This window comes from Dendrobates tinctorius, unplaced genomic scaffold (assembly GCF_039654945.1).
Source record: "Dendrobates tinctorius isolate UK_male_01 unplaced genomic scaffold, ASM3965494v1 ptg000162l, whole genome shotgun sequence".
Classification (NCBI taxonomy): domain Eukaryota; kingdom Metazoa; phylum Chordata; class Amphibia; order Anura; family Dendrobatidae; genus Dendrobates; species Dendrobates tinctorius.
Window position 1 is genome coordinate 41,552,148 of NW_027361829.1, and position 25,494 is coordinate 41,577,641.

Sequence of the window (25,494 nt, forward strand, 5' to 3'; positions counted from 1 at the left end):
CACATTCATTTTTATATATAGAGAATAGGGTTCAAATTAGGGTTAGGGTTGGAATTAGGGTTAGGGTTAGAAATAGGGTTAGGGTTGGAATTAGGGTTAGGGTTGGAATTAAGGTTAGAAATAGGGTTAGGGTTGGAATTAGGGTTAGGATTGGAATTAGGGTTGGGATTAGGGTTGGAATTAGGGTTAGGGTTGGAATTAGGGTTAAGATTAGGGTTAGGGGTGGGTTGGAGTTGGGATTAGGGTTAGGCTTGTGGTTAGGGTTAGAGTTGGGATTTGGGTTAGGGGTGTGTTGGGGTTAGGGTTGTGGTTAGGGTTGTGATTAGGGATAGGATTAGGGTTAGGGGTGTGTTGGGGTTAGGGTTGTGGTTAAGGTTATGATTAGGGTTGGGATTAGGGTTAGGGATGTGTTGGGGTTAGGGTTGGAGTTAGAATTGAGGGGTTTCCACTGTTTAGGCACATTACGGGGTCACCAAATGTGACATGGTGCCACCATTTATTCCAGCCAATTTTGTGTTCAAAAAGTCAATCAGTGCTCCCTCAATTCCGAGCCCCGACGTGTGCCCAAACAGTGGTTTACCCCCACATATGGGGTATCAGCGTGCTCAGGAAAAATTGCACAACTTTGGGGGTCTAATTTCTCATGTTATCCTTGGGAAAATATAAAATTGGGGGCTAAAAAAATTATTTTTGTGGAAAAAAAATATTTTTTATTTTCACGGCTCTGCGTTATAAACTTCTGTGAAGCACTTGGGGGTTCAAAGTGCTCACCACACATCTAGATAAGTTCCTTGGGGGGTCTAATTTCAAAAATTGGGTTACTTGTGGGGGGTTTCCACTGTTTAGGCACATCAGGGGCTCTGCAAATGTAGCATGACGCCTTCAGACCATTCCATCAAGTCGGCATTTCAAAACGTCACTACTTCCCTTCCGAGCCCCGACGTGTACCTGAACAGTGGTTCCCCCCACATATGGGGTACCATCGTACTCAGGACAAACTGGACAACAACTTTTGTGGTCAAATTTCTCCTGTTACCCTTGTAAAAATAAAAAATTGTGGTAAAAAAAATCATTTCTTGAGGAAAAAAATGATTTTTTATTTTCACAGCTCTGCGTTATAAACGTCTGTGAAGCACCTGGGGGTTCAAAGTGCTCACTATGCATCTAGATAAGTTCCTTGGGGGGTCTAGTTTCCAAAATTGGGGCATTTGTGGGGGAGCTCCAAAGTTTAGGCACACAGGGGCTCTCCAAACACGACATGTTGTCCGCTAACGATTGGAGCTTATTAGGTAATAACTCTGGAACACTTCAATATATCCCACTGATTCTGAGACTGTTCTTTCATGACATACAGTGCCTTGCAAAAGTATTTGGCCCCCTGGAACTTTTCAACCTTTTCCCACATATCATCCTTCAAACATAAAGATACCAAATGTAAATTTTTGGTGAAGAATCAACAACAAGTGGGACACAATTGTAAAGTTGAATGAAATGTATTGGTTATTTTAAATTTTTGTTGAAATTCAAAAACTGAAAAGTGGGGAGAGCAATATTATTCGGCCCCTTGAACTTGATACTTTGTTGCGCCACCTTTTGCTGCAATTACAGTTGCAAGTCGCTTGGGGTATGCCTCTATCAGTTTTGTACATCGAGAGACTGAAATTCTTGTCCATTCTTCCTTGGCAAACAGCTCGAGTTCAGTGAGGTTTGATGGAGATCATTTGTGAACAGCAGTTTTCAGCTCTTTCCACAGATTCTCGTTTGGATTCAGGTCTGGTCTTTGACTTGGCCATTCTAACACCTGGATATGTTTATTTGTGAACCATTCCATTGTAGATTTTGCTTTATGTTTGGGATCATTGTCTTGTTGGAAGACAAATCTCCATCCCAGTCTCAGGTCTTTTGCAGACTCCAACAGGTTTTCTTCAAGAATGGTCCTGTATTTGGCTCCATCCATCTTCCCATCAATTTTAACCATTTTTCTTCTCTGCTGAAGAAAAGCAGGCCCAAACCATGATGCTGCCACCACCATGTTTGATGGTGGGGATGGTGTGTTCAGGGTGATGAGCTGTGCTGCCTTAACGCCAAACATATCGTTTGGCATTGTTGCCCAAAAGTTCGATTTTGGTTTCATCTGACCAGAGCACCTTCTTCCACATGTTTGGTGTGTCTCCCAGGTGACTTGTTGCAAACTTTAAATGACACTTTTTATAGATATCTTTGAGAAATTGCTTTCTTCTTGCCACTTTTCCATAAAGGCCAGATTTGTGCAATGTATGACTGATTGTTGTCCTATGGACAGACTGTCCCACCTCAGCTGTAGATCTCTGCAGTTCATCCAGAGTGATCATGGGCCTCTTGGCTGCATCTCTGATCAGTCTTCTTGTTTGAGATGAAAGTTTAGAGGGTCGGCCGTGTCTTGGTAGATTTGCAGTGGTATGATACTCCTTCCAATTTAATATGATCACTTGCACAGTGCTCCTTGGGATGTTTAAAGCTGGATTTGGATACAAAATGATTTCCAAAACTTTAAACTTCTCCACAACAGTATCACGGACCTGCTTATTGTGTTCCTTAGTCTCTGTGCTTCAAACAGAACCTTGAGACTATCATAGAGCAGGTGCATTTATACGGAGACTTGATCACACACAGGTGGATTATATTTATCATCATTAGTCATTTAGGACAACATTGGATCATTCAGAGATCCACAATGAATTTCTGGAGTAGGTTTGCTGCACTGAAAGTAAAGGGGCCGAATAATATTGCACGCTCAACTTTTCAGGTTTTGACTTTCCACAAAAATTTAAAATAACCAACAAATTTCGTTCAACATCACAATTGTGTTCGTTCCACTTGTTGTTGATTCTTCACCAAAAATCTACATTTGGTATCTTTATGTTTGAAGCATGATATGTTGGGAAAGGTTGAAAAGTTCCATGGGGCCCAATACTTTTGCAAGGCACTGTATTGTACTTCACAACAGTGGTAAAATTTATTTGACATAACTTGCATTTATTTCTGAAAATTTGGTGATCTAGTAGATGTGCCATTTCTGGGTGGCTGCAGGTTGCTATTTCTAGGTTGAGGGGGCCAAAATGCATTGCCCCTTACCAACCTGAGAATAATAGCCTCCAGCTGTCAGCTTTAGCTTGGCTGGTTAACAAAAATGAGTGGGACGCCCAGCTGTCAGCTTTAGCTTGGCTGGTTATCAAAATTGGGTGGGACGCCATGCCGATTTTTTAAAAATATTTAATCAAATAATTAAAAATGATGATTTGGTGACCCCTCTATTCTTGATAATCAGCCTTATTGAAACTGACAGCTGAGGGTTGCAGCCCCCAGCTATCAGTTTTGCCTGGCTGGTTATCAAAAATACATGGGGACCCATGTCATTTATTTTACTCCACTCTGTTTTTTTTAAATTTATTAACAAGTAGAGTAAAATACACACCCAAGGTAACTTAGCTAACAGCCTTCAGGTGTTCCAGTGGCTGGAAACTTCAGTAACCTTAAAATGTGCCTCAAAGTTTCATAGGAGGATTTCGGGCCTTGCATGTTACGGCGGCGGAACACGCTTAAAAAAATATAAATAAACGTGTTCGCTGCCCGGGGTCCACCGTGCGGCAGATGGAAAAACCGCAGCTAGAAGACACAGAGCACTGTGGCGGTAATGTGCACGGGGTACTATATCACCCAGGTGCAATCAAGCAGTCTCTGTTAAGTGCACAAAGCTGCTCCAGGAAAAAATAGAAAAGTAACGCTGAGCCTGTTAGCAACACAGGGACTCAGCGGCACACATGTGGTAGGCAAAAACCGGAGTAGTTAGGATGTCACTACATCCGATACCTACCGTGGTAACAGGTGTGCTGGCGTCGCAACCGCGGACGCAGAAATAAGCTGCAGCTGCAGCGCGGCGTGAATAGTTGCAAACAAGGCGCTGCAAAAACGCTGGAGCAATGCAGGACGCTTAGCTGCTGCAAAAAGTATGGCTGGAGCGCGCTGGCGCTAGCGCTGCTACTGGCGGCTGCCCAATCACTCACACAAACATAATATCAGAGGGAAGGGGTTTCATAATAAGTCATCCACAAGTCCAAGCATCCATCACCATACATACAGCAGCAGTATGAAAATACTAGCGCATGGCATAGCGGCCATGCGCACTTTTTATAGCGTACGGGACCTGCCGGAAATCTCCAGAGCCCTGAGCATAACCAATCAAATCAGGAGCAGGACCTGAGCACCTGACTCCTGAACTCCAATGAGAGCTAGTCCCGTGAGCATGCTCAGAAGCTGGGACAAAGGACTTAGCCTCTGGAGACAAATATGTGAATCTGGATTCCCACATAGGCATTATAGAACCCAGATTCCTAACATTGCGGCTGCTAGGAGGCCTGGTGGATTTTAACTCTGGTTAACTGAGTTCAAGCCATGAGATCTCACAGTAGCTCCAGTGCCAGATAGTCGAATACCAAAGTGCTGAGTGCCGGATTTGCGGCTGGACATCAGTTCAGCCCTGACACTTGCAAGGAAACAGAAACAGCAGCTATGAAGTCATGTGACCTTATTGTTCTTGTTGACAATTAAAAAGGTAAGTGAAAAAAATGGGAGTCCTCTGTAATTTTCATAATCAGGAGAGGGAAAGCCAATGGCTGGGGGCTGATGTTGATATTCTGGGAAAAAGACAATATTCATAAAGTTTCCCAGGCTATTAATATTGGCTCACAACTTTATACTTGGCTTTTGCTGGTTATTAAAATGGGGGATTCACCCCAAAAGATGACGTAGGGTCCCCCTATATTTAATAACCAGCAAAGGGTACGTAGACAACTGCAGGCTGATAATAATAGCCTAGGAAGGGGCCATGGATATTGGCCCCTCTCAGACTAAAAACATCAGCTCTCAGCCACCCCAGAAATGGCGCATCCATAAGATGCACCACATCTGGCACTTAGCCTTGCTCTTACCTCTTGCCTTGGTGCCGTGGCAAGTGGGGTGATAGTTGTGGGGTTGATTTCACCTTTGTATTGTCAGTTGACATCAATCCCAGAGGTTAGTAATGGAGATGTGTCTATAAGAAAAACCCCATTCGTAACTCCATAGTCATATTGTATAAAAAAAACACACACCTAGAATAAATTCCTTAATTGAAATAATGACACAGACTCCTTTAATTAATCTAAATTAAACCATACTCACGTCATCGCCAGTCCACAGAAGCCAATGTCTCCTGTATCAGAATTAAAATAGCAACAATATTCCTCACCTGTCCGCGGACAAGATAAGAATCCATTTGTCCCATCATGGGTCTAGCCCTGCTACATCTAGATGGCAGGCTCCATTGTTGTATGATGTAACTATATAGCCTGCCATCCAGCAGAGACACAGAGCAGCGTGAAGAAAAAATAATTACATTTTTACCACGAAAAATTTATTTTAGCCCAGATTTTAAATTTTCTCACAGAAAAATGGGTAAAAATTTTGCAAAAATGTGTCACAATTTCTGCTAAACATGGCAATATCTCATATGTGGCTGTACATTATGGCTTAGCGACACTGCGAGACACGGGAGGGAAGGAGCGCTATTTGACTCTTGGAGAATAAATTATTGTAGAATAGCTTGCAGACTTCATACACAGAGCCCCTAAATGCCAGAAGAACAGAATCCCCCCTGAAGTGACCCCATTTTGGAAATTACACCTCTCTGGGAATTTATCTACAGGTGTAGTGATACTTTTGACTCTATAATTGTTTTCCAGAAACAAGCCGCAGTGGATGTTACTTAGTGAAAATTGCAATGACCAGTACATTGTAGTGACCAGTACATTATGCCCGGTTCATGCTTCTGCAGACATGCACTTATAAATTAGGCGGGCCGTCATCGCGATAGAAATTACAAACATATGGTTTAGGCACACTGTGGGGCTCAGAAGGGAGGGGGCATATGGATTTGGGAGGGCAGAAATTGTTGAATTTCTTTTGGGGGTGAGGAGCCATAGCGCTTTTTACAGAGCCTTTGTTCTACCAGTAACATGGAAGCTCCCTATATTTCACTTAACAGATGACGGACCTGAGTGGGGCCTTGCTTTTTTGTGGATTGAGTTAAAGCTTTTATTGGGATAATTTTACTTTGCATAACATTTTGGATCACATTTATTCAGCGCTCTATGATGACAACTTACTTTTGGGATCTAAATCTCAGGTGAAACCCCCGAGGGATCCATTCACTAACATGAAGCAGCAGCGTTACTCTGGAATCCGTCTGGCCTCTGTTCAACTTTGGCCTTCTTTTCAGAAGTTCACAAAACTGTGGCGGGCTGTGCTTTTATGCACGCCTAAAAATATGGATACTGCCGGCTCACAGGCAATACGGCATACACAATGCCTCCATCTGCCTCATTGTAGGGAATCTGTAGGTTCTGTCTGAATCACGTATTTCAGAGACTTACATAGAAGCCCTGGTGCTTCAGCATAGAGCGCAGGATAAATGTGAGCCAAGTCTGTGATCTTTGGGAGGCAGAATGAACAAATCAACAGCAGATGAAGAATTTGTTTTGTTGAAAGATGCAGACTTTTTCCTGTGCAACTAATTGAATAAAGTCTCTTCTAAAAACTGAAAGTGTTGACGTTTCCACTTCTATGTCTTGTTCATTGGTGGTCGGGTTTCAGCCTTCCTTGTGATAGCCATGTCATGTGGAGCACTGAAGATCTTGTACTTATAGGCACTCAAGGGAGATTGCAGCTCTGAAATATGACATCACTGGTGGATAATGGGTTCCTGGTCACTTCATGTTTGATTCTTCTCAAATCTTCATCAATTAATGGCCATCTTTTTTTCTCAACACATTTGTTGTGACCTCATTGACATTTTTTTCACTTTTCAGATTCAGTTAAATCTATTTGTTCACGTATTTTGCCTATAGAAAACAAGCCTAATAAAGTTTATCTTCCTCAGAGGGCCATAGTTCAATGGATGTATGTATGGATGCATTGGTAATGCTGGCTATGACATGCTTTATAATTAATTACTCTTTTGGTAAAACTCACAACAATTTGTCTGCATTTTTCCAGCATCTTTTCATGCACCCTTATATATGAGTTATTGAAGTACTGATACTTTATATACTAACAAAATTAAAATGCTCCCCCAGTCTAGTAATGAATGGGATACATATGATTTTTCTACCTGAGACTTTACGCTAATCGACTTTGTATCGAAACATATTCTTTCATATGTGAATGCCTTTTGTATGTATAATAAAGGAATTTTTTTAAAATTATAATACGGACTATATACTCCATGTTTTTAGTATTCATTACATTATCGATTAATAGAAATATAGGTGGACCAACAATCTAGTGAGAATCACTCACTTAATACTCAAATAGCGAATATGGATATTCATAGGAGACAATGAAAATCTTCTCAAACAGATATGAATAAACCAAAATAAAGTCTAAATTAATAAAGACTTGAAAAGTTTTTATTTAATTACACAATTAAATAAAATGTAAACAGTAGCCATATTACGATGCTTGCATCTCTAACTGGAGCATATTCACAGTGACACGTTATTTACCGCTATAAGGGAATGGATATTTTTCTATATCCTCCTTGCTGGAGCACGCTTACGGTGACATGTCACTCTTTTTGGCAGGGGTCGAGTTATCTCTGTTTACATTCCATGTTGTAGCACGTCAATGGTGACGCGCCGCTCCCTGCTGCAGGGGCGTAGTTATCTCCGCTCTGTTTTTCAATCTGAGCGCTCGGGTCCGGACACGTCATTTCCGGTTCCGGCTTTTCGTCGGTAGCTTGCGTTCCACACTTGGGCGCATTATTTGTTGTATTTCCGGCCACTTTGATGGCGGTCATGGCGTGCGTTCCAGTCTGGAACACACATGACTATTATTTTATAGATATATCTTTTTCCTTTTGCTCCTAATATATATGTTCGGGTTGGGAGAGATTACATTAAATCTGGGGCTTGATCACTATTATTTACACTTGTCCTTTAGATTATTAAATTATATGGGAACCAAGAGTTTCCATTGGTCTGGGTTACATATAAATGTAAAAAATTAATCCGGCACTCAAAAGATCAAATGCTGATAATGAATATTTTTATTTTATTTCAGAGGGCATAATCCAAAAAACATGCGCATTTTTCATCGACTCCCACCCGTTAGGCCTATTTCACACTTGCTTTTTTTTGCAGCGCGTTTTTCCCGCAAAAAAACGCATTGAAAAAATGCATACAAATGCATACAAACTCTGCGTTTTTTTCAAGCATTTTTATGCGCATGCAGGAAAAAAACGCAGCGTTTTTGTGCGTTTGTATGCGTTTTTTGTGCGTTTGCGTTTTTTTACAGATTTTGGAAAAACCCCCCAAAAAAGAAAAAAAAAACATTCAACAACACACAAGACCAATGGGACTTCATTGTGGGTGTGGTATGTTAATATATAGACCCTGTCTACAGTATTCTTCACATTTGCTTGATTCTTCTCGTGACCATGGATCTGCGCTGGAAGAGTTTTCACTTCAACTTGGATTTGGACATCGCGATGGCTCAGGCGTATGCAGTTGCTTGCCATGAACAAAGGAAGAGAGAGAGGGAGCAAAGACGGCAGCGGCGGCGTATGTGGATACATCCGATTGTTGAACTTCGGGAGAGCCGTGGGGCATACCACACCCTCTACAGCGAGCTCCAGGCAAACCCGGAGAAATTTATAGATTATATCCGGATGTCCCAAGAAAGTTTCAGGGATTTGCTTGCTCGTGTCCAACAATCCATCCGGAGACAGGACACACAGCTCCGTCGTGCGATTCCTCCTGAGGAACGGCTACTGGTGACATTACGGTATGTAATATTAAACCAAGGGGTGCGGTCTGATGTTTTTTTTTTAAATTTAGTATTCAAAACCTTGGGTAATTAGTTTTCGTGAATGTACTAATATTTTATTTTATAGTTTTTTAAAATAATATACATAAATATTAATTTTACTTCTTTGTCTGTTCACAGATTCCTGGCGACTGGAGAAACCCTATCTTCACTACACTTCCAGTACCGTATTGGAATCTCTACCTTGTCTGGAATTGTTGCTGACACCTGCCGGGCTCTCTGGAATGTTCTTTGACCAGAATTTCTGCCCCTGCCCACCGCTGAAAAGTGGATGGAAATTGCTGACAAATTCTGGACAGTATGCAATTTTCCCAACTGTTTGGGAGCTGTTGATGGTAAACACATACGGATCATCAAACCCAAAAGAACGGGATCTGAGTACTATAATTACAAAAAGTACTTTTCAATAGTACTCATGGCCATTGCGGATGCCGGATGTATGTTTGTAGCAGTGGACATTGGAGCATTTGGCCGTGGTAATGACTCACAGGCTTTTAAAAACTCAGACATGGGCCGGAGGTTGTATGGCAACCAATTTAATTTCCCTATGCCACGGCCAAACTTAAACTTGAAACAGTCGATGAGGTGGTGAAGGCCTGTGTGGTTCTACATAACTTTGTGATGGCTAAAGAGCACCCGACCTTTGAACTGGACGATGATGCTCCTAACCCATTGCCTGAATTCACTCAGCACACTCTCAGGTCATCCGTTGAAGTTGGCCAAATGAGGGACCAATTTACGGCCTACTTTATTTCTGATGTAGGACGGGTGCACTGGCAATAGTGACAAGTTTCAACAGTTTGTTTTTCATGAAACCAGATTCTAGTTGTTAAAACTAGAGTTATTACACTAGGCCTTGGAATGACTATACTAGGCCGTGGTATTTCAAATATGAGTATAGTAGGCCTTGGGCCTACTAGTATAGTCATATGTGAAATACCACGGCCTAGTATAGTCATACCAAGGCCTACTGTAATAACTCGATTTTTACCAACTAGCATCTTGTTTCACAAAAAACAAACTGGTGAAACTTTTTAAGAAAGAAACTTATTTTTTAGACAAGTTTCAACTGTTTGTTTTTCATGAAACCAGATCCAAGTTGGTAAAACTCGAGTTATTACACTAGGCCTTGGTATGACTATACTAGTCCGTGTTATTTCACATATGACTATACTAGGCCTTGGGTTGGTTTTTAACATGTATTTACCCATCAGTGTGTGTGAGCGGCGCAAACAACATTAATGAAACTTTGTAATGGTGAACCACAAATGTAAATTTATTTTTAATCACAAAAATAAACCAAAAAATTATTTTTTCCGGCGTTTGGGGGCAGATGGTTTCAATTTGGGGGTGTGCAGGGAATATGCAACACTTGCAGTTGAAGACGGTGTTTGAGGGGAAGGGGCAACAAAACTTGTGGGGGAAGGTAGTCCAGTTAAGGGAATTAAACTAGGAACACTTGGAGGAGAGGAAATCTGTTCAGGTACATTTGTTGTAATGGCATGTCGCCGTAGGCTTGTGTGCCTGGACCGACTTTGGCCCAATGCCCGCCTTGATTGATTTTGCCTTGAACTTGGGGCAAATATTGAGTGTAGGTCCCCCGTCTGCTGGGGTGGCTGCTGCTGCTGCTGAGGTGCTGCTGCTGCTGAGGTGGCTGCTGCTGCTGCTGAGGTGGCTGCTGCTGAGGTGGCTGCTGCTGCTTCTGAGGTGGCTGCTGCTGCTGCTCTTGGTTGGCAGTGCTCGTCCTTGCAGGAGGACTGGTGGCGGCAGTGATGGTCCAGGTTTGCGGAGTGGTGGTGGCAGGGCTACTACATGTTGTTGTAGCGGCAGGGCTGTTCCATGTTTGCCTAGTGGTGGCTGAGCTCCACGCATGCATGGGAGTGGCGGTGGTGCTCCAGACAGGAGCAGTGCTTGCCATGGTGGTGTCGGTGAAGTGACCAGCTGCACTCAGACTTGTGGTGGTGTAACGGTGGGTGTCCTGGCTTTGAATAGAGGTGTCCGTGCAGTGGTATGCAGCACAAGTCGGTAGTGAGGTGAAGCGAGTCAATGGTGGCACAGGTGGAAATGACACCACTGACTGCTGACCGTACCGATTATGCTGCATAGCCTGCAAGAAAGCATTGTTGCAGGCCTGCAGCACATTCAGCTGTTGCTCAGGACTAAGGTGTTCCGCCATGCCCTTTTCAATCTTACTAAAAAAATGGTGTGCTGGTCTGTTGAGGTCGGCCTCCAGACGGTCAAGGCGCTGTTCTACAGAATTGAAGCGGTGTTCAAAGTGGTTAAAACCACGTTCCATGAGTGCAAAACCGCTTTCAACTCTGTCGGACAGCGACTTGAGGCTGGAATTAAAGGCCTCGCTCAAATGCATAAACTCGGGCAAGACATTCCTGTCCAAGGCCCTCTGCCTCTGGCGGGTAGTGCCCGCATAACCAGTGGCAGAGACCTGGGACAGGGGAACACCTGATGGCCCAGCTTCCTGGTCACCAGCTGTGTGTGTGGCTGACCTACAAGGTGCTTCATAGCTGTCGGATGGCTGGGACGGGTCAGAGGACGTCCGAGGAAGGACCGCTCCAGGGCCAGGTTGCAGGGTGCTGCTCCAGGTGCTGTGGAAGAAAGGAAAATCATTACTACCATGCCTTTACAAGAAGCATCAGCTGTGGATTAGAAAAACACAGATTAATAAAAATAAAAACCCAAAATTTATAATACTTACGATCTCGTGGCAAGGACCGGTCTTAGGAACTGCAACGCGTGATAGTGACGGTATCTAGTTCTGGTCCTTGACGCAGATCCACTGCGAACCTGGCCCTCAGCACGAACATCACTGTTGAAGCGGTCCTTGATCGAACGCCAACGTGTTCGGACTTTGTCCACTGTTGGGAAAAAAAAAACAGTGCCGTCAAGGACAACAGTCACTGCGGCACAATATAGCAATACAATACTCAAAGCAGTCACTGTAGAGCCCGATGACACTGTTGGGTTTCCTGCTAGAATATACCTAGCACGAAACCCAACAGTGCCGTCAAGGACAACAGTCACTGCGGCACAATATAGCAATACAATACTCAAAGCAGTCACTGTAGAGCCCGATGACACTGTTGGGTTTCCTGCTAGAATATACCTAGCACGAAACCCAACAGTGCCGTCAAGGACAACAGTCACTGCGGCACAATATAGCAATACAATACTCAAAGCAGTCACTGTAGAGCCCGATGACACTGTTGGGTTTCCTGCTAGAATATACCTAGCACGAAACCCAACTGTGCCGTCAAGGACAACAGTCACTGCGGCACAATATAGCAATACAATACTCAAAGCAGTCACTGTAGAGCCCGATGACACTGTTGGGTTTCCTGCTAGAATATACCTAGCACGAAACCCAACAGTGCCGTCAAGGACAACAGTCACTGCGGCACAATATAGCAATACAATACTCAAAGCAGTCACTGTAGAGCCCGATGACACTGTTGGGTTTCCTGCTAGAATATACCTAGCACGAAACCCAACAGTGCCGTCAAGGACAACAGTCACTGCGGCACAATACAGAGCAGGGAAATACTCACTAAACGCCTTTTTGGAGGATGCTGTGGCGCTGTCCCAGCCATCTATCAACGCTGCGGCCACCTCATTCCATAGCCGCCGGGTCACCACATTGTCCTTGTACAGCCGGTCACGGCTGTCCCACAACGGCGCACGCTCCTGGACCAGGCTGATGAGCTGCTCATTATCCAGGTAGACGTCTTCATCCCGTTGTGGAACCTAGACAAAACACATTCATTAGAATAATCAAATTTAAATTGAATAAAAAGTTACAAAAAAAGAAACATAAAAAAGAGTAAAAATAGAAGATAAAAAATAAAGAACATTACAAATCATTTGATACATACATTCCGTATCACCACCGGGACTTGGCTTCGCTGCTCCTGCTCTTCGCCCTCAGTAGTCCCGTCCGCAGAAGATGATGATGATGATGTCTTAAAAAAGTTGAAAAAAACGTAAGAGATTTGGAGTAGCAGCAGATATACTTACCAGATGCACGAAAATAATCACCTCACGGTCTGCTTGCGCCAATTCCTGCCGTGATGGGGAATGTTCGGATTCTGAAGACATACTGCATGTAAAAATAATAAAAATCATTAGTACATACATAATTTAAAAGGACAGGCATATAATGTAATATACTCACATTCTTGACGCTGATAGAAGATGGGTTCCTTGGTGACTGTCTGCTCTCCAATCTGTCAGTGTAGTAGTGGCAGAGTTTTGGCAGGCACCTCCTTTATATAGACTTTTTTTTTTTGACTTTAGAAGTTTATAACTAGTACAACAAGTGGACACCACCAAAAAACGCAGCGCTAAAAAAATGCATACATGCGCATGCCAGTGCGCACGTATGCGCATCCATAGGCTATAATGGCCATTTTTAGCGCAAAACGTGCGCATACGTGCGCATGCGCTTTTTTGCAGGACCCAAAAATGCAACATGTAGCGTCTGTAAAATACAAACGCACACCCCAAAAAAACACAGCGCATGAAAATCGCATATGTGCGCATGCCAGCGCGCAGGTATGCGCACCCATGTTAAATATAGGGGAAAAAACGCATGCGCACGTATGCGTTTTTTTCAAGCGCAAAAAAACGCAAATGTGAAACCAGCCTTACTGCACAGCGCTTCTGCACCAGATTGTCTCCTATGACCTACTCATGATTCTCCCGTGATTTCTCTCTTCTAATGGGCTTCAATCTTAAACCGACTGATGAAGGTCAATGAATAGACTGAAACGTCATGTTTTTTGGATTATGCCCTCTGAAATAAAATAAAAATATTAATTATCAGCATTTGATCTTTTGAGTGCCGGATTAATTTTTCACATTGATTAAGGATTTGTTACCCTTATCCGGGCACCACCATAATTTGAGGAGTAACGTGTCATTATATTTTGGGTTACATATAAATACTTCCCCTTTTCACTAATACCTCACTCCTTGAGAAAGCCATGGTAGGCGAAACGTATGTTGAAGGGAGCTGGAGACACATTGAGCCACTGATCACGGGTATTTATGATCCTATTACATTTCCTATGCACTTTATTTGAGCTTTCAGACTTTAGGTCTGTTTATTATATGCACTTTATATTGCTTATGGATCTTTTATGATCACTATATTTATTCATGGCCCATGTGTTCACTATATAACTATCTCCTTATATTATGATATATTATGGTATTGTATTACGTCCAATTGTTTGTTTTCCTTTTATTGTGTAATTAAATAAAAACTTTTCAAGTCTTTATTAATTTGGACTTTATTTTGGTTTATTCATATCTGTTTGAGAAATATAGGTGGTTTAACGTTACTTTTAACACAAAAGCTCTGGAAAAGTGACATGACACCCACCCAAAAAAAAATCAAGCCAAATCTGCGCTCCCAAATCCAAATGTTCTCCTCCCTTCTGAGCCCCATAGTGTGCTTATAATACAACAAGTGTCCACATGTTTGGCATTACTTTAGCTGGAAGAGACCATTTAGCAAGTTATGGTGTTTGTAATTTCAAAAATGGAATCACTTTTGGGGGTTTTGGCACCTTAGGGGCTCTGAGAAAAAAAATTAGGTGCTCGCAAGTTATTTAGACAAAATCTTTGTTCCAAAAGTCATATTTGCAGTTTTCACCTTGCAACATCCACTGTGTGCTTGTTACTGGAAAATATCTATGTAGTCAAAATCATCAGTACACAGAGATAAATTACCAAAGGGATGTAATTCTCTTAGCTAAACTGTTACCTGCATTTTTAACTGTGTTTTTGAGTGCATTTTTTTACATGTATTTTTATTGTGTTTTTAACACTGTGGTTTTTGTCTGCTTTTGGTATGTTATGCTTTAAATAGAGCTGCTTTCTTTTTGACATTTCCTGGTATTTAGCATTGATTAAACTTTATTAATACAGTCATGTAAGGAATAAAAGTGTTTTTAGTACATTTCTGCAGAAGAAACCTGTTAAAAATTTAAATGCTTTTTGTAGTTAAAGAATTTCTCCATCCTATTGCACATAAAACTCAGCATACCCACTAGAGAAATTGACATGTTGCGGATTTAACCACTTAACAACCACCGATACGCCTTTTAACAGCAGCAGTTAAGGGTACTTATGCCACAAGCACTGAGTAATAAGGGTATAGCGCCCCCAGAGTCATAATTTCTCTGGGGTCTCGGCTACCAGGGGTAGCCGAGACCCCAGAGAACATGACTCGGGTTGGTCTTTACCGAACCCAGTGTTGCGAGTGCTGTTATGAACGGTATAGCCGCGTGTTATGAACTCATTTTCGGCTCCACCAGTTGAGAGATCATAACAGCCGCGACTGCAAAAAAAAAGGTCAGAATTTCCACACATCAGAGGAGAGAGAAAAAAGGTTCACCAATCCCCCGGTATCTTTGTTGTCCTTTCAACCCTGCCGTAAAGTCCCCCAGGCTGCCAGCGTCTTCTACTGGGAGAAAATGTCGGGCGCCTGCACAATGCACCAGGCAAGATCTGCCTGTCGGCACCTGGCAAAAATAGGAAATTTTTCTTATTGGTTAATTTTGATCACTGCGATAGACACTATCCCTGTGACAAAAATAAAAAAAAAGTAAATTAACCCCCTTTATCACCCCCCTAGTTTGCTAAAAATAATAAAATGCAAAAATGTATTTATTTCCATTTTTCCATTAGGGTTGGAGTTGGGGAAAAGTGTGTTGGGCTAAAGTGAGTTGGGCTAAAGTTAGGGTTGGGTTAAAGTTAGGGTTGGGGCTAAAGTTAGGGATGGGTCTAAAGTTAGGGTTGGGTTAGGGTTGGGATTACAGTTAGGGATGAGATTAGGGTTACGGGTGTGTTAGGGTTATGATTAGGGTTGGGATTAGGGGAAGAGGTGTGTTGGGGTTAGGGTTGTGGTTAGGGTTATGATTAGGATTGAGATTAGGTTTAGGGGTGTGTTGAGGTTAGGGTTGGAGTTAGAATTGGGGGGTTTCCACTGCATAGGTACATCAGGGGACCTCATAAATTGACAGTGGTCAGAATTGTAAAAATTGGTTTCGTCATTCAATACCAAACTGACTCTGTCACTAAGGGGTTAAAACACGCACTGTGGCTCAGTTTATGCAGCATAAATGAAAAGCACAGTGGTCATGAGATTTCTATAAATGCCATCCACTTTGCTCAAATACTCATCAAGTTAATGTAACGCTACAGACCCCTGCACCACCCGATGCTTGGAATCGTGCGGCTGCAGAGAGCATGTAATTTCATTGTTTCTCTGCAACCGCTCTTCCAGTAAGCCAACTTAATATGATTTAAAGGCTATTTATCTGCATTTTTGGAAGTGACAATTCTCTTTATAGAGCATCTTCACTATAGTGAAAGTTTTTCTTTAACCCAATTTGTAGAATTTACTAGAAATTATAACCAAAAAGCCACATTTCCTGAGCCTATGTAAAGTATAGTGTCTCCTTATGCTTGTGGGTTTCCTGTAGTTTTATTCCATAGTCTAAAAAGAGAGTAAGGAAGTAGCTACAAAGTGAAATAAAAAAAATCTAAAAAATAAACAATAGAAGAGCTACATAATGATTCTCATATTTGTGCCTTAGCTATTTATCTGTTAAAAAAAGTATTGGTAAAGGGTCAAGTAATTTCACAGTGATACTGTAAGTATTTGACAGCGGCACACAGCTCTGCAAAACATACATAGCAAGTAAGTACATACCATATACAAAAAAGAAACGGTAGAACAGTCATACTAAACTTTACATGTTTTTGCAAGGTAAAACAATTCTTGTAACAGATTTATATCAACCACCATCAATTTTCAGTATTTGTTTATTTACTATAATCACAGTAGTTACTTTGGAATATCATTACAATAGGTTTATACTATTTTTGAATTGTTGTAAATTAGTAACGTATTTTTTGGACTATAAGACGCACTTTTTTCCCAAAAAATTTGGGTGTAAAATGGGGAGTGCATCTTATAGTGCGAATGCAGGCTTACCGGGGGGTTGCGGCAGTTGTGTGGTGATGCTGCAGCGGTGGGCGGTATCGAGTGCACCTGAGCAGGGTCCCTTTCTCAGGATGTCGGCGGAACAAATGTGTCCATGCCGCAGCACGGTGTTCTCGCTACAGTCCGGTGTCCACGCCATCCACAGATTGAGATCTCGGCGGCACTCGACTTCAGGAAAATGGCCACCGAGATCTCAATCTGCGCATGCACGGCCTCAGGTGGCGATTTTCCTGAAGCTTCCAGTGGCCCACTGCTTCAGGAAGATGGTCGCAGGGAAACTGGTGATGCACTTGGCTCTGTTTGCTGTGGACATCGGGCTGCGTCGTGGACACCGGGCTGCATCGTGGACACATTTCTGCCGCCGGCATCCTGAGTAAGGGACCCTGCTCCATGTTTTACCGACACCGGACCCGCAGCATCACAACCCGGGACTGCAGCATTACTCTACTTCTGCTGCCGCTGGCTTCCTTAGGAAGGGACCATGCCTTCTGAGACCCTGTTGTACAACCGCCTGCCCTCACGTAAGACACCTTAAATTCGGACAATAACTTGGACCCCCTTCTTATAAAAGTCTTTTTTCTGCTACTTTCCACCGCAAAATTTGAGGTGTGTCTTATGGTCTGGTGCGTCTTATAGTCCAAAAAATACAGTAATACTTTGTAGCACTAATCTAGGTTTGGTGTTTTCATAATGTTCATTTTAATTAACTTAAAAAATTAATTAAACTTTATTTGATAAAGTTTGTTTTATCACTGTCATTGTAACAATATCATCTCGCATAAAGATGATGTTTTTTTCTTTGTTTTCCTAATTTATTTACTGTGTTTGTCTTTTTTACATCACAGCGTATGAGCTTGTTTTTACTATTTTATATATTTAATTTATACATTTTAGTTTATTAAGTTATAGTTGTCAATAAATTGTAAATGTTATACTTGTGTATGGAAATTTTCTACTGATGCACAGAATTGAAAAAAAGCAGCAAGTACAGTAAATTAATTTACAGTACTCCATAAAGTCTAAGAATCCCACAAGAAGCTGAAGATGGGCCCTGTTAACAAATTTGAGGCTTCTCAAAACAATATTATAGAATTAAAATACTAATCCAAAACTAAGTATTATATTTTGGCCTATCATTCTAGAGGCCCATTGACATTTCACATGTTTTATGACAAATATACAATGTACAACAAGTATAATATAAAGTTCCTATTCTATTTTCTATGTCAAAATATAAAATATACAAAATAATAAATATATTTCTTATTCCTGGTAATGCAGATTAAATTAATTATACACTATAATATCATAATGTCACAAATACGTGTAATTTATTTCCAATCATTTAGAAAAGTAACATATTTTATAATATTAGCAGAATGGAAATATATATATATATAATTTTTACTATAATATTTCATTTGGATTATTATATTATATATAATATATTAATACAAATAACAAAATCATATATTTAAGGAAAAATATATATTTTTTCTTTAAATATCTAAATATGAAAAAGAATACAAATTTTTTCTTTAAATATATTATTTTGTTATTTGGATTATTATTTTATATTATTTTGTAATTTGTATTATATATTTTTGTGTTTAATATGAAATATATTTAATATTATATTAGTTTGTTTATTTTTGTTTGTTTACATATTTTGTTATTTGAATTAAAATATATTATTTTGTTATTTGTTTTCTGATGCATCAAAATCATTTTAACACAATTACATTAATCGTATTGCAAAATCTTTATCTTACAATGCTTTTTAAAAAATCGCAAATTGTCTTCAGTTTTAGGCTGGGGTCACACTAACCGACGCAAAATACGGTCAGTATTTTACATGCGTAATACGGATGAATGACCCCTGTACAGTGCTCCGTATGTCATCCGTAATCAAGGTGTGGTCGCGTATTTTGCGCATGGAAGCATCCGTATGTAATCCGTATGGCATCCGTATGGCGAGATTTTCTCGCAGGCTTGCAAAATGGACATATAATGGAGCCCTATGACAGGGTTTCTAACAGAAATCAAAGAATAGATATAGACACATAGAATGCATATGTATATATTTATATATGTATTCTAGGTGTATATATCTATTCTTTCGTTTCTTTATTAAACCTGTCAGTGTGAGTTTACTGTATAGCGCACTGAATTGCCGGCTTTTCTAAAAGACACCGGGTGCGCATTTCTCGCAAGTCACACGTGTGGTCCGTGTGTAATCTGTATTTTTTGCGCACCCATAGACTTGCATTGGCGTGCTACGGCCGTAGTACGCTGACAATCGCAGTATGCTGCGATTGGCACGGACAGTAGAATACGGATGAGAAATATACGCCTGGTGCGAGTGACCCCATAGAGAATCATTGGTCCGTGTCTAATGCGTGCTTTTAGCGCCTCTCACTCGGCCGTATTCCTCGCCAGTGTGACCCTGGCCTTAGTGTTTTTAACAACGCTTAGTTTTTGCTAAGAAAATCATCACTGTGTAAGGATGCCAACATGAAGAAATTTGGCACAGGCACAAAACTTTTGGTAATTGGTAAGTATAGTTTAACAAAATCAAAAAAATTAAGGATTAAACACAAGTCATAAACTTCTCTTCCTATTGATATTACTTTTACAAAATTGTAAAAAAAAATGATAAAGCCAAGTATCACAATTTCAGTATAATCCATTATTATCCCCATTTTGAAAATTCTTACTTTTACTATTATTTTTTTTTAGTGCAGCAGGCTATTTACTAAATTCACTCAATCAAAATTAAACTACCTATATTACTTGTCCGATCCCAGGAATCGATTTTTAAAAGCGCAAAGCACACACATATACACACACATATATATATATATATATATATATATATATAGTATATACACACACACACGTTTGCAAATCTGTGTTGTTGTAATTTGCTGAATTCTTATAATTTACTTATTTTTACTTTGTATGTGATTGATGGCTTATGTTTATACTTTTTTAAAGCATATTTGACAAGAACGCTAAATCTCCTGAGCAACATGTCATAATTAAGCCCTGGCGGTAAAATTGCAGGATTACAATTACCTCAATGTTCCTTTGTGGGGAAAAATACAACTAATCAACCTTCTGATGACTCAACATACTTTTTTGCTATGGTCGATATAGATCAGATGGTGGATTTTACTTTTGTGATTTTACTCTGCGATCAGACAATTTTTAATATGCTGGAGTTGGCATTGTATTATGTTATCACATATTATTTCCACATTCATCAGGGACATAAGAACCTTTAATGTGGACCAGTCCAGTGGTTTTATTAATTTTAATAATCTGCAGTTAAGCATTAATGTAAGGGAAACATGATCCTGAGTAATGTTGAATTGTTCAGAACAACTGAGCAAACTGTAGTTTGGAGGCACTTTAAAGCGAACAAAACAAATCCAGAGTAAAATATAAAACTTCTGTCTTATTGGAGAAGTGATAATATCATTATATGAAGGAGTTTCTCTTAAGGCTATATTTTTGTATTCACTATTTTACAGTACTTAGCTGGCTAAGATCAAGCTTTCTTTTGCCTTTTTCATTGTTGCATTTCATGAGTCATATTATTTTTCCATTAAGGAAGTATTATGAAAGCTTTTTTTTTTTTTTAAAGTGTATTTTCCAATTACATAATTTTGGTGGCAACAATTGACTTTTGTGTTTTTTCCCCCCAGTTTTTGTTTTCCAGGGGGACCTTTTATGCAATTCAATGCTATTCAACGCTTAATTTTCCCTTTTCAGTCTCCTTAAAGTATATGAAACAGCATCCGCTAGATAACCCATGTGATGTTTTTGAATACATGGTATTCCTAAGCATTATTGACAAGAAATCTTTGCTTCTGGCAGACTTGCAGGGTATCGTCACACCTTTGGTGACCTTAGTTTTGCGATCATTCTGTCAAGCACGTCTGTGAAAAATGGTCGGTTTAAAATTTTCCCCAATCCCTTATGTTACATTAGAAATAAGGCTATAACTTATAACCATGCTCTTGTAGTGATTACTTGTGCACAGCTACTGAGCTTGGGAAATCATGCAATGTGACATAAATGTAAAATATGGTATCCTGAATCGGGATGAGCGGACCCGTGGAAGTTCAAGTTCTGGAACCCGACCCGAACTTTATTTGAAAGTTCGGTCCAGGTGCCATAGCTGTACCCGAGCTTCAAGCAGAACCAGGAACCTATTGAAAACAATGGGGGCCTGAACTTTTGATCTTGAAAATAATCTCTTTCTCTCTCTACAATGGACTTACCCGAGAACTCCAAACATTGCAACGGACTTCCGAAGAGGTCCGTGCTTGGGGTTTTGCACTGTCCTGTACGAACCCTGAATTTTTAAGTTTGGGTTCACTCATCTTTAATCCTGAAGAGTTACATGTTCATCAGAGTGCGGGAAAATGTTACAATTTCATCAAACTTCCTTATTACAAAGGGTACTGATAATACCATTTTGTTAAGAAATTGCTTTTTACAAATGTTTTGTAAGTTTGTAATATAATCTTCAAATTGGAGCCTCCATTTACATTTGGCTCTGTTGTATCTCTTCTTTATTACACATATTTAAGCTACACTGTATTTATGGGTCCAACACATATCATTTCAATTCTTGCAAAAACACTTTTTTCTTCTTTTCTTTTTTTTTTCAGATCAGACAGCAGTTAAACCTGATGTCAATATATTAGGAACAACTAAGGAAGTTGTGAAGGATATAGGTTCTGTAACTTTACTGTGCACCCTGCAGAATTTCTTCCCCGACGTGATAAATGTGTTGTGGACAGCAGATGGAAGCAATGTCGAGCTGGAATCAGAGCAGGGGGAACTTATAAAGAATTCATCCAGCCAAACATCCTCGTTGTACAGCTGGATTACAATTAAAAAATCAGACATAGGTAAAATATATAAATGCAGGTACAAGCATGAAGGAAATGTGGCATTGCGGGACCTGTGGCAAGAAGTAGCATATGATACAGGTACACTTTATTATTTTCTAACAAATTATAAATGAATAATATATTTTATAAAATTCCAATGTATTGTTTGCCGAGTCAATAAATCTTTTTTACGCTACGATCTTAAATGTTTCTAGGCTTCCTTTTATGCAGTGATTAAAATTTGAGCATGTTAGCCACTTAAAGTGTAAAATGTGCCCTGAAATTGTATGCAAGTAGTGCCAATCCAATTTAGGATGGGTCTTACTGGCCAACAATAACAAGACTCAAAGGGTCAGCAAATCCTCTGGGCTGGTAGAGCCAATTAATTGACAATGCCATCTATTTCTTATTAGTTGATAATAAACATAGTGCATATAAAAAGCCTAAATATTTTTAATTAAAAAGGACAGGCACATCTTAATTGTCAATTAATGGCAGGATATTTTCTTCTGTAGGATCCATAGAACTCAAACCTATCAGTATTACAAGAAAACATTGCTCTGGTTCCATTGTGATAGAAAATGACAATTTATACAGTTCCCAATATGTTATCGTTCTAGAAGTTTACACATTAGTTTCCTGCTCAAATCCATCAACACAGGGATAACACTCATGTAATATGACCACTTATTCTTTCTAACAATACATTTTATTTTTTAGCTTTGTTATATAATAATAACATAATTTCTACATATGTATATATTAAACATAGTGTGTCACACCTTTGTAAAATACATTTATTTAGCCGATACTGTAATTCTATTTCATAGCCATTTTGAAGGATGAAAGTGAGGATGAAACCAAAAATGGTAACTACACTAATTCTTCAGGTATAGTAAATGTATTTTTTACATTGAATTCACTTTATATTTTGTCATCTAAAGTTTTGATTTTTTAAATTTTTTTCTTTTACAAAATTTGCATAGGTTTACTTTTTTATTTTATTATAACAAAACAACTTATTGAAGTATAATTTATTTTTACTTGTAGATAGTGTCACCTTTTGATAATGATTTTAGCAAAAATTATGTTTGGAAACTTTATATTTATACTTTTCAATGCAAAAACAACTTCATAATGCAATAAAAAGTAGGGAAAGAGGAGGAGGCATTGAGGAATTTGAAGTGAAGATGGCAGAAGAGAAAAATGTTAGGGGGAAAGTAAGTTTCTAAGTTGTCTAAGTAAATGATGTTGCCATTCAATCCTCAGCTAGTCGTTCAAGTCCCAGTTTGTATTCAGTTAGCGATTACTTCTTCAGGCTGTGTCCTCACAATGAATTTTTAGTGAGTTTTTGAAAATTAGAGCTGGGTTATCTCCACTTACCCATTTTAGGTACCATGTGGTGGCCTTGACATAGGAATTCATTCTTTGTATTGTGTTTCTGAATTCTTGAAACTAAATGGAAGTTTATAAAAGTCTAAAAAATGGCTTTCTATTGTTCTCAGGCCATTTTTTCTGGATTGTGGTCAGTTGATTTATTATCCCTAGAAAGCGCAAACGTTAGTTGTTAAAAATAGTACATACAATTCACGATAGGTGAATAAATTACAGTTTATTTGCATAAAGAATGTACTATAGCCATATGGAATTTTCTACTAAATGTTTTGATAAATATTGGTGGTGTGGATACTATATGGCAATCTTGTTATATTTCCTGCATTATGTCCTTATTTCCTTACTACGAATGTATCATGCCTGTATAGTCAACTTCATGAGTGACACAATGTGTTCTAAAATTCTTATTTGACATTGCAGTGATTTTTCAAAATATAAAGTTGCAGGCTAAAATGGCTGATTTTAATTTTTTTAACCACAACTTTGTAGATAATTACCCATATACTCATGTAAACTTTTCAACATAGAATGGAAACAACTGTCTGTATTCTTTAAAGCTTTTTATGTCTATGTAATAACATTTTCGCAAAAAGAGCAATGTATATATTTACTTTGTCTTACGAATCATTAAGAGATCATTCCACCTCTGCTTATTTATTATACTAATTATTTTGGCTAAAATCTTGGTTAAAACTAAACTTTTTGTAACAATTAATAGAATTTCTTACATTTTACAGGTGGTGTTGAATCCTCAGCTAGGATCAATCGAGCAGCACAACTTATTTATACGATATTACTCTTGAAGTGCTTCACATATTTTCCATTCTTGCTTGTTTTAAAATATAAATGTGCAAAGTGATTTTATTTTTTCCCAATGTGCATATATTACATTATTTGAAAATGCTAGATTTCAGTGGTGGCTTCACAATTGTGTGATATGTTTAAGCAGCATAGTGCTGATTAATATAGAGTTTTATATGCTATTAAGGTGCAAAGAAAATTAAAAATAATATTTCAGAATTTTAAGATGCTTTTTCACTTGCATTTTTGATGCATTAAAATGTACAATTATATTAATTAGAATGTGTTTATCTAGTTGATACTGATTGAAGATAAGAAGTTTTTGAGAAAGCATGAGGATGTTTTGTGTCCTAGCGACAGTTCTTGAACCTATAACTTTTTGAATATATAATTTCTATATAATTCCCCTGTCTTCAAAAGCTTTATCTGAATATAGAAACTTGGCACACACAGTATATATGATTTCCAGTGAAAAAGTGATTTTTAATATACAGTACATACAGTATAGACGTTTCGATCACATTGACCTTCATCACAGTAACTGTGATGAAGGTCAATGTGACCGAAACGTGTGTGCCAAGTTTCTATAGTCATATGATTACGGACTAGGATCCTACTTGTTGCACCACCACTTTTTGGCTGTGCTAAACGGTTTTGTGTTCAAAAGCTTTATCAAGATGACATCTGTATAACTTCTTCTATAAGACCTCAAACATTGCCATGTTTTCTTACAAAATAAAAAGTATTAATTTAAAAAATGCACTACAAATTGCATCTGTTTTTCACAAACATCATTATGTTGTACAAGTATGGTGGAGGAAAGAAGAGCAGCAGCAGATGTGTCTGTGCCATGGAAATTACCAGTTGGCTACATATGGCCTCAGACCGTTTAACGCCTTACATGCCAGGGTGACAATTGAAAGAGAAGTTTTACCTCCAGGTCTGCCAAGTTAGAAGCCTATTAGATCCTAATCCTTAGATTGTTTATGAATACTCGGTGTCCTTGAGACTCCTCAAATTATTTTTTCTTCCGAAAAAAAGGCCTTGACAGTTGTGGATGTTTCTTACCTATTTCTATTAGATCCGACCAAAGGCAGGATAAGATAATGCACTGTACTACATAAATAGTGCAGTGTATTATCAAAAGTTAACATGTTCAAGTCCCTTGGTGGGACTAATGAATATTACAAAAAAAAGCTCAAACAAACATGTTTTTCAGTATATAAATATACAAAAAATCTAAGTATAACCCCTTCAACCCGAAACCTGTTTTCACCTTCCTGACCAAGCCAATTTTTACAATTCTGACCACTGTCACTATATGAGGATATAACTCTGGAACCATTCAATGGATACCACTGATTCTGAAAATGCTTTTTCATGACATATTGTACTTCATGGTAGTGGTAAAATTTATTTGAAATGACTTACATATATTTGTGAAAAAATCAGAAATTTGGC

General features: G+C 39.2%; 2 protein-coding genes across 2 annotated transcripts in view; one reads left to right on the top strand and one right to left on the bottom strand.

Annotated features, from left to right (window-relative positions):
• LOC141052708 (immunoglobulin kappa light chain-like) overlaps positions 1-24,853 on the top strand; it is a 47,307-nt gene extending 22,454 nt beyond the window's left edge. Inside the window, exons 3-6 of the mRNA XM_073549976.1 lie at positions 19,432-19,484; positions 21,613-21,936; positions 22,668-22,727; positions 23,970-24,853. Coding sequence (XP_073406077.1) covers positions 19,432-19,484; positions 21,613-21,936; positions 22,668-22,727; positions 23,970-24,091 — 559 coding nt within the window. The 3' untranslated portion in view covers positions 24,092-24,853. The remainder of the gene's footprint in view (positions 1-19,431; positions 19,485-21,612; positions 21,937-22,667; positions 22,728-23,969) is intronic.
• On the bottom strand, positions 10,080-11,880 carry LOC141052707 (uncharacterized). The gene is made up of 2 exons (XM_073549975.1): positions 11,615-11,880; positions 10,080-11,504 (listed from the first exon to the last, which is right to left on the bottom strand). The coding sequence occupies exon 2, from the start codon at positions 11,267-11,269 to the stop codon at positions 10,346-10,348; it is 924 nt and encodes a 307-aa protein (XP_073406076.1). The 5' UTR covers positions 11,270-11,504; positions 11,615-11,880; the 3' UTR covers positions 10,080-10,345.
• Positions 24,854-25,494: the final 641 nt, after the last annotated feature.

Bases quoted from the DNA above. Each gene is read 5' to 3' on its own strand.
- LOC141052707 (XM_073549975.1), bottom strand. From the start codon at position 11,269: ATGCATTTGAGCGAGGCCTTTAATTCCAGCCTCAAGTCGCTGTCCGAC.